Genomic DNA, 14,525 nt, shown 5'->3' with positions numbered 1-14,525 from the left:
ACAAATTATGACTTGGATGGAGAGTTGTCTTATTGGCACTCATACCACATCTTCTTATGTCTACTTATTGTCATATAGCTTCTCAAACATTTATACATCCTCGGCTTTCAAATGTTTAGTTTTGAGCGTTCCAGGTGAAGATAAATTTATAAAATGTTCTTTTTATATACTAACAGATGATGCACAAAGTATGTTTATGGAAATTTCAAAACAATAAATAATCAGAAAACTAACAAGAAAAAAGGTTTTTATTATCAAGTGTTAATAAATATTAAAATGAATAGATATAATTGCAACGTCTGTAGAAAAATCTTACATCAAATAATTTTCAATCCTTAGAAATATATAAAACTTACAAACGTAAAAAAAATTATTGCATATATATATCTTTAATCTACATGTTTGCAATATCTGTTGTTAACTTGCCTTCTGTCAGTAACTAGTTTTGTCATTTCGTTTACAATCATTCTTCCAATACTTGTATGGCACTATTCCTTAAGTTTATTAACAAGACCATTTTATTTCTATTTGAAGTACTTAATTTACTTTAAACATTTTTAAAAAAGAAAATAAAATAATTTAATTGATTAATTTTTTTACATACCATCATTTTAGTTCCAAAATTATTAATGTATAACAAATGAATGGGTTCTTGTCAACGGGATAGATATAATGTAATAAACTTGCTTGTAACATATTAGTCAAATTTTCAAAAACACTGACAAAATAATAGGCATTCACCTAATGGCACAAATGTAACATAAGAGATACGTTATGCATAAAAACGTTCAAGGCAATCTACTACATATATGAAAAGAAGAAATACATGTATTGTTAAAAAATGCTGACCTTAACCTAGACAATGATATGATTAGTAGAGAAAAACTTAGTTAAACTAGAGGTAATATTGTAAACCAATATTCAAATCTCATAAATAACAAATCAGGGTAAAAAAAACAAAAAAACTGAGAGAATCCCATGACATCCATAACGAGACCCAGTAAGTAAAATTTTGAAGCTGTTATATATTACTACTAACCAATTATTGTCTGAAATGGGCAGTATTTGTACTCGACTGTACTGATTTATACTTTTTGTAATTTTATCTATTCAGAACCTTAACTTTGACATAGTAAACAGACGTCTATCAGAACAAAAAGCACTATCATGTAAAATAATACGGGAAGAACTTCAAGACTATCACATCAACAAACTAGAGGCTATAAAGAGCCTGTGTCTCTCACCTAGGTCTATGCGCATATTCAACAAAGGACACTCTCCAACATTGAAGACGAGAATAGAATTCATGACAAAAATTTCTTTTTGATGATCTTGTATTGCTGATCGTTTTGTCTGTTTAGTTTCTCTCTATCTTTCTTAGTTTTTGCTCAAAACACAAAATAGGTTAAAAAAATCCTCATTTAAGGGCAATCACTCCTACAAAAATTGGCAATCTACTTACTAAATCAGCAAAATTTGACTTGTTTGTAGATCTTGCCTTGCTGATCATTTTTGCTTTTTAAAGTTCCTATTTATCTATTTTAATTTTTATCATACAAGGCAAAATGCAAAAAAAAAATTGGTAAAAATAGTCATTAAAGAGAAATTACTCCAACATAAATAGACAATTGGTAAAGCTCAACATTCTGAACATTTCTGCATTTATAACAGTTTTCAAAATAATAGATAACACTTGCCTTTTACCCCTATGTTTTATTTTTAGCTATGTCGGCCATCTTGGTTGGTAGGTGGGGTTATCGGACACATTTTTAAACTAGATACCCCAATGATGATTGTGGTTAAGTTTGGTTAAATTTGGTTTGACGTGTTTGAGCTTTTGATATTGCCATCTGAAAAGGGACTTTCCGTTTTGAATTTTCCTTGGAGTTCGGTAGATTTGTTATTTTACTTTTTGGTCCAGTAGTTTCAGAGAAGATTTTTGTAAAAGGTAACGGACGACGACGGTGTAATGAGAAAAGTTCACCAGGGCCAGGTGAGCTAAAAATAATCGGATACTTTTCATCATGTTCATAAAATCCATTTTGAAAAAAACATTTATATAAATTCAACATGTGTCAATGACTTCATATTGTAAAGCAAGATTTATATAAGAATATAAAAAAAAATATCACAATTTGCAAACTGAAATAAAAGTTAAATCTTCAATAAATGAAACAACTGTATTTTAGAAACTAATCCTCATCGTCAATAGGAAAATATTATATAAAAATAATTCTTACAAATGTTATTTCAATTTTAGTAGAAAGACTTGGCTGAGTATATACAATAAATTTTACTATAAATAAAACAGCATAACTATATAAATATTATTTGATTATATATCTTTTTCAACAATCCAACAACCATACAGATATAAACAAAGCATCTATTAAACTATATAGGAAGTATAACTTCTCATAACAATAATGTACATATATATAACAAGAATACAAAAGCATGTTACTTATAAGTAGACTTATGTGCAACAATAACTACAACTGTATTAAGTAGTACTGTATAAAAATTCAAAATTAAAGTAATAAAAATAGTATCTTGACATAAACCAATCAGAAGTTTCTATATCATAACATTTTATTTTGTCTAATATTTCCTTTTTCAATATCTTCAATACAATGATTTCAATTTTCATATGTGTCAACTTTTCAACTTTCAAAGAGATAGATCACAATCTCTGGAAAATGATTTAGTGGGATATAAGTTTAAGAATATAAATTTTCCACTGGTCGTCAGTTGGAAAGTTCCATTTTATTTTTTGCTATAAAATACATATTTTTCATCAAATCTTTCAATCAACTTTCTATGAATATAACCATTAATTAATAAATTATATAAACATCATGACTGATACGGTTGGAACTCTATATTGTATAAACACTGTTTTAAAGTGTTTTTGGCAACAGTTTCTAAAACTGAGACATTTGGAGATTTTTTCTGGCACATTAGAATTAACCTCCCTCTCAAGAAAAAATGGTTATCAGAAGGAGATTTTTAAAAGCATTTACAGGAACTGCAATTATCTTGTAGTTTAACATGATTGTTGACATATATATATATAAATATATATATGGGCTAATTTTGAGACGAGTTATATATATAATGGTGTATGTGCACATAATTAATAGGTCTACTAACATTATTAAACATTATCTTCTGTTTGAAACAGTAAAAGTTACTGTAATGCTAAATGACATTTTAAAATTAAAAAAAAAAGTTAACTGGTAATAACATTAAAGGTGGGTATTATGAGCAATTCTCAATTAAATGTCTTAGAAATCCAGGTTGTTTTCTATAACTGTGATCACCGCTATCATAAAAAAACATCCCATATAAAGGGTTTCCAAAGCATCTTAGATACTTAAATATTCTTTCACAGATCATTTCATATCTAAAATCTAGATTGTACAGATGTTACTTATCATTTATAGCAACGCCATTGGCAAATGGTAGGGGAGACAATAAGAGCTAAAAAAAGAGACAATTTCCTTTTCCTAATTTAAATTTATAATCATGATAATTATTAAGTTAATTCAACAAATGTCAAATAGACTTTTCATTGCTCATCATTTTTTTTTTAAATGATTCTTCTCATAAACATGATAAATAGAGTCAATGTCGTAAGTAACTATTATGCATATATAAATAGACTTGTAAAATATATGCTTTTTTTGTTTCAAGCAAGTTATTTGTATCTATAATATAAACAGTAAATAAAACCACATCTTGTGATTTTCTTCATTTTTTTTATGTTCTATCTATTCGGTTTGCCATCTAACTAATTAATCATAAGTAAATTTAAAAAAAGAGTAAAAAAAATTCTTTAGATATTTTTTGTTCTTTTGTATAGCATTCACTTACACAATAATCCTACTCTGTCAGTAGATACTTAACCAAAAAGACAAAACTCTTGTTTTACATTTTAATCCAAAACATACCTCTATTATATGGTAAATTTAATGGCACAGTCATCATTCTACAGTTGCTGCCTCCTCTTCTTTCTCTGCCAGAAAGCCTTTGTCAGGGATATACTCTGCTAATGGGTACCAGAAGAAATTGAAACCAACTGCTATAGCTTCATTGGCTGATCGTAATATCAAATCTTCATCATTTTCTTCCATAACTGCCATAATGTCCAACTGTCTATCAAGACATTTAATGCTCTTCAATTTAAACTGAGGTGCAAGAGATCCTGCTCCATCGACCAAAGTTGCTGAAAATTCTACCCTGTCTTCCACTTCTAATGCACTCAGTGTCTCTTTAAAATTGTTACCTGCATTCAAGACCAAAGTTCCTTTCTCAAACTCCTCCATTTTAACTTGGAGTGAAAATGAATAGCTGTTGTGTCTATTTAGATGACATTCATGTCCTAGGGAGGTCATCAAGGAACATACTTCTTTTTCTTTTTCCGATTTTGTCTCGTCATTACAATCACCATACTCTCCTCCATATGAACATCTGAGGTAATTAGCTATAAATCCTGGCATTCCTTTCAAAAGTGGTTCAACACTATTTTCTATTTTACTTATTCTAGCTTCCTTGAAGGTACCAGTCCATGTTATACTGGATCCAATGAAAGAACTGCAGGCTAATTGTTCTGGAACAGAATTAGCATCATTCGCAGCACAAATGCTCCTGTATTCCTCCCATGCTATGACTTGCTTTGATGGTTTTTTAGTCGTTGGTAGCTGTACAAAGATCATTGGTAGCAAAGCCAACACTGCAAATATTCCCATTATTATTTTCTTTGTAGTTCCTAACTTTTTATCAGTTTTCTTCCCAAACAAGGTTTTAGTCTGAGACAAGAGAAATGCTAATCCTCCCAACAGCAGAGTTACAACTAACTTCCCAAAAACAGCCGTCATCAACAGTTTGTAGACAATATAAAACAACCCAACAATTACCAAGAGAACAGCCAAAGGTATAAGCATAGGTAAGAAGAAATAGCCAACAGCAGAACGTATCAGTCCCTTCCAAGTTGTAAAAGGGAAGACTGCTACCATTAGCTGCCACCAAAAGTAACATACCAGGTGGGGAACCAGCACTTGATAGGTGCCCTTCCATGAACCACGTGCTGCCATCAATATAAACATGATTGGAACCACCAGGTAACTAACCGTTGGTAATCCCAAATTAATCTGAAATCCTCCTCCTACTTCAATGGAGAACCCTGCTCCTAGTACTAATTTAATAGCAGCTGTAATGAATGGAATCTGAGGTAGACTATTTACAAATGTCGGTAGAGATGCAATTAAGTTGAATACCACTGCTAGAATCATCAGTATATCATGGCTGTCACTTAGTGCTGTAAAACAAAGCCCTGCAAAGGCACCCGCCAGAATACAGAACTCTGAGCAAGGAATATACATCTTATTAGCTAAAGAAAAACTAACAACAGTCAATGGTAATGCTCCAAAAAAAACCAAATATGGTGTTAAAGAGTTCCAAGAGTACTGAGAACGAGTTTCGTTGACATCTACCCCAACATCGTAAGTTTTGAGTACATTAGCCAGAGCTGCAGCGTCCTTCATCTTCTTCTTTTTGTAAAACATCTGTACTGTAGTAACAATCATGACCAAAGCACTTAAATAGAAAACTAATAAAGGTACAATTAAGAGGATCATTGGAGTTGTTATAAAATTATACAAATAAAATAAGATTAACAGTTGTATCTGATTTGATGGAATCAAAGATGTCACCCAATTCATCCCCTCTTTAGACACTGTTTCAAATCCTTGTTCAAATATAGCTTGGAAAGTTTCTTTAGGGTATCTGTAAACCTGTAATAAGAAAAATCATATTAATGACTACTTTTTCTCTATTTTACACCAACATTGTTTTACCATATCACTTTTAAGAAAGGGCAGAATTGTTTAATATCTAGAGTTGAAATATCTTATAAAGCAATAGATTTGAGTTAATGTTACATTTTTATTGTTTTTTACATTTTTTACTGAAAAGAACAATCTATAATTCTTAATTGCTTCAGGTAAAATTATCATGTCATTTTTATATTGCCATTCATGTTGGGGCCTTTTATAGTTGACTATACTGGATGGGTTTTTCTCATTGTTGAAATAAAATTGAGAATGGAAATGGGGAATATGTCAAAGAGACAACAACCCAACCAAAGAGCAGACACCAGCCGAAGGCCACCAATGGGTATTCAACTCAGCGAGAAAATCCCGCACCCACAGGTGGTCCTCAGCTGGCCCCTAAATAAAATTGTGTACTAGTTCAGTGAAAATGGATATCACACTAAACTCCAAAAAATATAAATGTACTAAAATTAAAAAACATACAAGACTAACAAAGGCCAGAGGCTCCTGACTTGGGACAGGTCTCAACCCTCCCCTATACCTCTAGCCAATGTAAAATAAAGAAACACATAGCAATACGCACAGTAAAACTCAGTTTAAAAGAAGTCAGAGTCCGATGTCAGAATAGGTAACAAAAGAAACTAAGCAAAATGACAATGATACATAAATGAACAAAGGACTACTAGCAGTTACTGACATGCCAGCTCCAGACCTCAATTAAACTGATTGAAAGATTGTGTCTTCATCATATGAAAATCAAGTACAATCCCTCCTGTTAGGGGTTTAGTATCATACCATCATAAAATATATGAGAAGAACATAACCCGTATCATGCCAACAACTGGTTTTAGAATAAATGTGTTTATTTCCGATGCAAAGACCCTATGAGTGAATCAATATCAATACCAAAATATGCAATCCTTAATGACTTGACAACAGTATCGTAACTATATCCTTTCCGAATAAGTCTGTTTAAAGGTTTGGTTAGCTTTTTAGGTGAATGCCGACATTTTTGTGCTTTGTAGAGAATATTACCATAAAATATTGGATGTGAAATACTGAACGTATAAGATGTCTGCATGTTGATTTATATTTACGAATGATGGAATGATGTCCTTGTACCGATGATAAAATTTAGTAAATGTTTTGACTAGTTTGTGATATCGAAAACCCTGGTGTAATAATTTTTCAGTAATACAGAGATTTCTTTCGTTGAAATCAAATACGTTGTTACATACACGAGCGAATCGAACAAGTTGAGATATATAAACACCATCAGATGGCGACAAGGGAACGTCACCATCTAAAAATGGATAATTAACAATAGGAAATGAAAAATCATCTCTTTTATCATAAATTTTGGTATTAAGCTTCCCATTAAAGATAAAGATATCAAGATCCAGGAAAAGGCAGTGTTCATTGTTAGTATTAGCTTTATTTAAAGTCAGTTCGGCAGGATAAACCTCTTTAGTGTACATACTGAAGTCGTCACTATTGAGAGCCAATATATCATATCTAAATATCTAAAAGTGTTTTTTTTTTTAATCAGATGTTGTTTCGATGGGTCAGCCTTACAGTTGCCTATAATTACTTACATCGACTTCATTTGAACTTTGGTGTATAGTTGTCTCATTGGAAATCATACCACATCTCCTTACTTTTATATTGAGCAATGAGTATGTTTAAATATTTATTGTTGTTGTTATTGCTGTATCGATTAAAATGTTGGCTTTATGAGAATAAAGAAATAAGAGTATGGAAAATGTACCTAATAATGTCCTACAAAAGTGAGTACTTTCAACCATAATAATATTGGGTCAACATTTGAAATATCATCAAAATAAAAAGGGAGCTTGTCTTTATAGAACCAAACATTGCAATTAAAATTTGCAAAAATCAATTAATAAAAACTTCTTTAATCTATTTTTTTAAATTAATTTCAATACCTATTAAACATCTCTTTACATTGTAATCTTATTCACATGTGATCTTCTACAAAAAGTTCATAAATTGTCATCTTCTGTATTGCTTTGAATTTGATACAAATAAAACATGAATAAAGAAATTTTCAATTAGTGTAATCAATTTGCTTTTGGATATTCTTGAATTTTTTATTGTTTATTAACTAAATACTAAATTTCAATTTCTAGATATTATCTGTATATTTTTTTAACAGTTTAAACAATTATCAACTTTGCCTATACTAACTCTCTCTTTCTCTTTAAAATCTTTTCCTATTTTTTTCCAACATATTCAGATAACTTACTTTTGTAACAATGCCAGCACTTTTATATTCAGATGAATGCTCCTCTGTTTCTTCTGAAGTTAATGTAAGGTTTCCTTGAATTTTCTTGGACAAGATTTTGACAAACTCTGTCTCATTAATAGAATCACCTATCTTCTTTCCTTAACAAATATATAAACAAATAAAATTTCCTTATATTGTGAAGGTTCTTCTTTTCAATGCTTGAAGCAACGAATTTCTACATCCTTCAATTTGTAAATATTCATATCATGATGAGGATTATAAGGGAATATCTAAAGACAAAATTGTAATATAACAAGTTACATATTAATACATATTCTACTTATAAGATTTCAATATTATTAAATATGATGTTTCTTATGTGTAGGTTGCATGATCACAGTTCTTCGTTGGTAAAATATTTTCATTTATGAAATAAAATGTTCTTACTTCCTCTGATTTGGCTCTTGTGACATCGACAAAAACAAGTCTTCTAAGCCTGATGAATTTCTCACAAAAAGAATACAATCTTTTTGATGATCATTGGAAAAAGGTAGCAGCTTGCTTACAAATTGTTTAAAAAATCATTTAGAAATCGAATATATCACCTTATCTTGTTCAATATCCACTAGTAGAGAGCAGAAAATATTTGTAAGGTTCTTAACCTTGACCTTTAAGATGCCCTTTTTATACTCATATAAATCGCATGTTCCTATTTTAAAGAACTAAATGGCCAAAAAATATATATTTTTCTGTGGATTACAATGTGGTACAATTTGAACCTGCAGCAGGGAGTACCAAAACTAGTACTGATTGAGATGGTACCTGCAGCAAGCCAAGGAAATGACAAAAAAAGTGGTGATTGGAAGACTGGTACCTGCTGCAAGGAGTAATTTCTGTTCCAGTACATCTCCTCCTGTCACTCTCTTTACAGCTGTGATGTAGTCTTCTTTAGACAAAACTTCTTTATGAGTGTCATTCATTTTTGTGTAGAGTTTTCTAGCAGCTTGTCTAACTTTCTTCTCCAGGTTACTGGTATTGACACACCATTCCACATCCTCCCGGTTCAACTCTGTTATTCCTGTTGAAAATAGTAAGATTTTCTGAAAGTGTCTTTACATTAAAACTCTTTAAATGTTGTATGTATACTAGTATATAATACATGTATTATTAGTTAACTAATTAATTTCCTGGAAATCCATATTCCAAATGTATGACAGTCTTTTTTCATATGACCATTTTCACATTTCCTTTTATGTATATTTTTGCATGGATTTTTATACTAGTACACATAAATTGACACCTATCAAAAATCATGTCCATATAAAATTATTGAGATGTGGTATGATTGCCAATGAGAGAACTATCCACCAGTTAAAATAAAAATAATAACTAGAGGCTCTCAAGAGCCTGTGTCACTCACCTGTATTTACTGATGCTTTGGAAATCATGTAAAATAAGGTTAAAAGCATAACTAATAGTATTAGATATTAGATATTATAATGATATCTAAGATAATAACAAAAAACTGCAAAATTTTTCTAAAATTACTAACTCAGGGGCAGCAACCCAACAACGGGTTGTCGGATTCGTCTGAAAATTTCAGGGCAGATAAATCTTAATCTGATGAACATTTTTGCCACCTGTCAGATTTGCTCTAAATACTTTAGTTTCAGAGATATAAACCAAAAACTGCATTTTACCCCTATGTTCTATTTTTAACCAAGTAGGCCATGATGGTTGGACAAATTTTTGAAACTAAATACCCTAATAATGATTATGGCCAAGTATGGTTAAATTTGTCTCAGTAGTTTCAGAGAAGAAGATTTTTGTAAAAGACTACAAAAATTTACAAAAAATTGTTAAAAATTGACTATAAAGGGCAATAACTCCTAAAGGGGTCGACTGACAATTTTGGTCATGACAACTTATTTGTAGATCTTACTTTGCTGAACATTATTGCTGTTTACAGTTTATCTCTATCTATAATAATATTCAAGATAATAACCAAAAACTGCAAAATTTCCTTAAAATTACCAATTTAGGGGCAGCAACCAAACAACAGGTTGTCAGATTTGTCTGAAAATTTCAGGGCAGATAGATCTTGACCTGATTATCAGTTTTACCCATATCAGATTTACTCTAAATGCTTTGGTTTCAGAGATATAAGCCAAAATCTACATTTAACTCCTATGTTCTATTTTTAGCCATGGTGGCCATCTTGGTTGATTGGCGGGGTCATCGGACAAATTTTTTAAACTAGATACCCTAATGATGATTGTGGCCAAGTTTGGTTAAATTTAGCCCAGTGGTTTCAGAGGAGAAGATTTTTGTAAAAAGCTAACGACGCCGATGCCGACGGACGACGGACGCCAAGTGATGAGAAAAGCTCACTTGGCCCTTCGGGCCAGGTGAGCTAAAAATGTATTTAAGTAATGAACTCGCATCTTATCAATAAATAAAAATTCCAATACAAATCCCAGTTAAAAAAAAACAATTGTAAAATCTATCATTTTGTATGTTAACCTGTTTTAGTTTTTTGACATTTCTGTAATAGTTGTGTAGCTTCATCATTTCCCTGTCTAGATGCCTGTATAAACCACTTCACTGCTTGTTCTCCATTTATCTCACGTTTAATTTCAGAGTCTGCCAAGGTTAAAAAATGTTTCCCTAATTTGATTTGAGATTCTTCATCCCCATTGACAGCTTCCTTCTCAAGTTTGGCTATTTCTGTTAGAAAAATTAGATAAAAAAAGTTTAAAGATGCAAGAAAGAAAATTTTGTAACATACATCATGTACATACCCACTCATATATTGTGAAATAATGCAAGATCTGATATTATTGTTTCAACCAAAACAAGGCAGCTTAGTTCTCTGTGAATATGCTGAAACAGTAATGTATTCACTGAGGCCTGTGCAGCATTTGCATAAAAATTGAGCATGGCATTTAACATCATTGCAGTTGATTTTGTTTTTTTAAACACTTTTGAATCTTCATAAAATTAAACCATATGTTTTGAAGGTCTGCAGCAATTTATTTGTAAAACATATTTTGTACATGATTGAGATGTACAATTTGTTTTTCATAAATTGTTTGTTATTCCAAGTCAGGATTCTGTAATTCAGTGGTTGTTGTTGGTTCATGTCTGTCTTATTTGTTTTTCGTAAATTGCTTTTTGTTTTAATTGGGACGTTAGTTTTTGTCGTTTGAATTGTTTCACATTTTTCATGTCAGGGACTTTCATAGCTGACTAAACAGTATGGGTTTTTCTCATTGTTGAAGGCCGTATGGTGGCCTATGATTGATTACATCCACTTCATTTGAACTCTGGTAAATACATTGTAGTTATCTCATTGAGAATCAAACCACATCTCCTTATTTTTATAAAATTCTTAATATCTTTAGTCCAATGTTCAATGTAGTAAAACAGAATACAATGTATTTAATCATTTCCTGTTTTAAATTCCAATTCACTATAAATTATCATTAAAATCAAAATTATTTGGATATGGTCTCAACGAAATAAACGTTTTTTTTCTTGCTGACTGTTTCACCACGCAAGGAACCCAATGAATGAGGTATTGATTTGGCGTGGCAATTAGCATGATTAGTATAATAATAAAGTTTGAATTTTTTTTGTCATTAAATTATGATACATAATTTTTTTTACATATTATAATTGTTCATTTCTATTTTCATGTAGGAGTATTGTAAAAGGTATTCAATTTAAAAATTTTCAACCGTTAAAATATATTATTTTATTATCTCCCCAATTTTTTTTTTTTATGTGGTAATTCCTGTTAACTGTGGTATTGAGAAAAAAACACTATTGTTCAGGTTATCACGCGAATCGTTTACGTTTTAATTAAGTTAATGGTGACCCGGTCGTTACACATGAGCGGATATGGGAAATGCTGACAGGTACAAAAATGTGGGTATATAAATCTGGAAGAAATAAAAGGGTATGCCTATTATGTTACGAATATGCATACTTTAAATATAAGCGCGAATTTACGCAGTTTTGTTAATGGTTAAATGCTTGAAAAAAAAAAGAAAAGACGTGTACCTTTTTCATCGACTTCTGCCATTTTGAACAATTAAACTAGAAGTCACATGACCGAAACGCTGAATGTTTAGTATCACGTGATACCAGACCCACCAAGGTGTCATATTCCGCTTTGATTGGAAAATATATCAACTTTTAGCATATAATCGTCCAAAAAATTTTTAAAATAATATTTCGCTTTTACATTAGCCAGAGACATATTTCTTTGCATTAGCATTCTCAATTTTCTAAAAATATGCAAAAAAATAAACTTTGCTGAAGCATTTGTCTTGTAGTATTAAATTACACTGTGGTCAGATTGTTAAGGGATACTATACTACATTGTGGAAAAAAACAGCTAGATAAACATAAAGATGGTAAACTACGAACTTATGTAACATTCAAGTGCAACTTCGGTTTTGAAAATTATTTGTCAATAATGCGACATTTTGAGCAAAGGAAATGTATAACTAGATTAAGAATACCTGCTCACAAATTGCAATTGAATCTGGTAGATACCAGGGTACTCTTCGACAAAACACAATTTGTCTCAGGTGCACCTCTGGTGAGGTTGAGGATGAAGTTCATTTTTTATTTAAATGTGACACTCATTTATTAAAAAGAGAGGAATTGATGCAAAGTATATTAAAATCATGTCCAAACTTTCAAAATTTAAATATTAATAACAAATTAATTTGGATAATGAATAATGAGGATCCCAATGTACTATTTGCATTTTATAAATATATAGAAGATACTAAGAATTGAAGGACAACATAATCTGCAATAACTAATTTCAATATAACTCTTTAATATGAATTTGGATACCCTGTTAAGCCTGCACAGATCATAAGAAGAATTTCAAATTCTATGGCACCGTCCCTTGATGATCTTTGCTGGCTGGACACAGAATCTATAATCTTAAAAATATGTTTTTAAAATATATTTTAAATAATTTAGGAGTTTGACTCATCTGCATTAAGTACAAGTAGGGACTTCCCTTTAAGCACCGACTCTTGGTGCTTTTTGCAGATAAGTCATATTAAATATCCTTTATTAAATATACTAACTTGTTATTTGCAGTATACCTCATAGTCAAATGTACAAGTGCTTAATTTGTTTTTTTTTTAATATTGAGATTTCTCCGCACAAACTACTAATGCCTCTTGTTTGTCTTTGTAAATGTGTTGGATTAGGTTGTTACACACCTACGTATTTCTTCAGGAAATCGTTAGAAACTAGTCTGTAGTGGCACAGACAGTTGTCTCTGAAAAAAAATTACATATATACTTTATTATAATGTTATATTAAAGCCCGCATATAGGTAAAATAAAAAGAGATAACTACCATTATAGGCATTGAATAACTACCTTAATATATAGCTCTCTGGAAATGTAAAAAAGAGGGTCCGAATTTCCAGGCTTGATCAAAACCCACTTCAAAGAGAAAGTGTGGGAGTTTAGAAAGTTTGAATAAATAGAAATAATTTACTACTTCTGCGTGATGGCCTAGTTATCGAGAAATTAAAGGACTAAATATGACCTGATAAGTTTCGGTGAAGGTCATTTGGCCAATAATTCACTGGACATATTGTCCTGCTAAACAACCATCATTTCATTAGTTATTCTCTTCGTAGATATTCCACCTTATTTCTAAACCAAAAACTTCAAGACGTCAGTCTACTGATCGTGTTTATTTATATTATAATTTGGAAAATGCGCATGGTTTTACATTGACGTGCACAATCACTACAAATAAAGAGAGACGAGATGTAATAATACAGTAGCAACATAATCAGTAACACCGGCAACTACTATACGAATTAGTCACGCTTACAGAACTTAGTGATAAAGGTACTAATGATCATATATACTACTTTGGGGGCAAGGATACATAATGCTTTATGGAAATTATATATAATTTCGGTTAGCTTATTTAAATTTTTTAAACACATCTATAATGAGCCATTTTGTTTAATGGCTAAATCTGTTGTAGACTTTAAATTAAATCAAATAAGATGAATACAAAAATAGAAAAAACGTTTAACACACAGTTTTCATTTTTTATACCCAAACACAATTTCTGTCATCGAAATAATATAAGGGAAATGTGTTTTGTATATTACTATTCGTCTCATTTGGATAAAATCAACATGCAACACTGGGCTTTTTAATCATAATGCATTACGTCTAAAAACTATATATGCAACACATGCATACCATATCATTTTACGGTCAAATCAACGCCTATGTCAAAGTCATATGGTTTATTTAGGCACTGGGGCATTTAATCCTAACATGGTTAACAAAATAGCATACGTAAGCCTTTTACATAGTCAAAGCTAATTAAAGAACTTTAACGAAAGTTAATCTCGTCTTCAAATTGAACATTTTAAATCT

General features: G+C 30.9%; 1 protein-coding gene across 1 annotated transcript; it reads right to left on the bottom strand.

Moving 5' to 3' along the window:
- Nucleotides 1-230: 230 nt before the first annotated feature.
- Nucleotides 231-12,169, bottom strand: LOC127727838 (wolframin-like). The gene is made up of 5 exons (XM_052234951.1): nucleotides 12,148-12,169; nucleotides 10,606-10,809; nucleotides 8,957-9,160; nucleotides 8,101-8,240; nucleotides 231-5,795 (listed from the first exon to the last, which is right to left on the bottom strand). Exons 1-5 carry the CDS (start codon nucleotides 12,167-12,169, stop codon nucleotides 3,987-3,989), a joined length of 2,379 nt encoding a protein of 792 aa, XP_052090911.1. The 3' UTR covers nucleotides 231-3,986.
- Nucleotides 12,170-14,525: the final 2,356 nt, after the last annotated feature.

The sequence above is a fragment of the Mytilus californianus genome, unplaced genomic scaffold (assembly GCF_021869535.1).
Source record: "Mytilus californianus isolate M0D057914Y unplaced genomic scaffold, xbMytCali1.0.p SCAF_2, whole genome shotgun sequence".
NCBI classification, from domain to species: domain Eukaryota; kingdom Metazoa; phylum Mollusca; class Bivalvia; order Mytilida; family Mytilidae; genus Mytilus; species Mytilus californianus.
Note: the sequence above shows the minus strand (reverse complement) of the source record. Positions and strands in the feature narration are given on the sequence as shown.

Excerpts from the sequence above, each read along its gene's own strand:
- LOC127727838 (XM_052234951.1), bottom strand. The coding sequence starts at position 12,169 with ATGGCAGAAGTCGATGAAAAAG. Across the intron at positions 10,810-12,147 it reads GGCAGAAGTCGATGAAAAAG|AAATAGCCAAACTTGAGAAG; the intron begins GTACACGTCTTT and ends TTTTTCTAACAG. Across the intron at positions 9,161-10,605 it reads ATGTCAAAAAACTAAAACAG|GAATAACAGAGTTGAACCGG; the intron begins GTTAACATACAA and ends TATTTTCAACAG.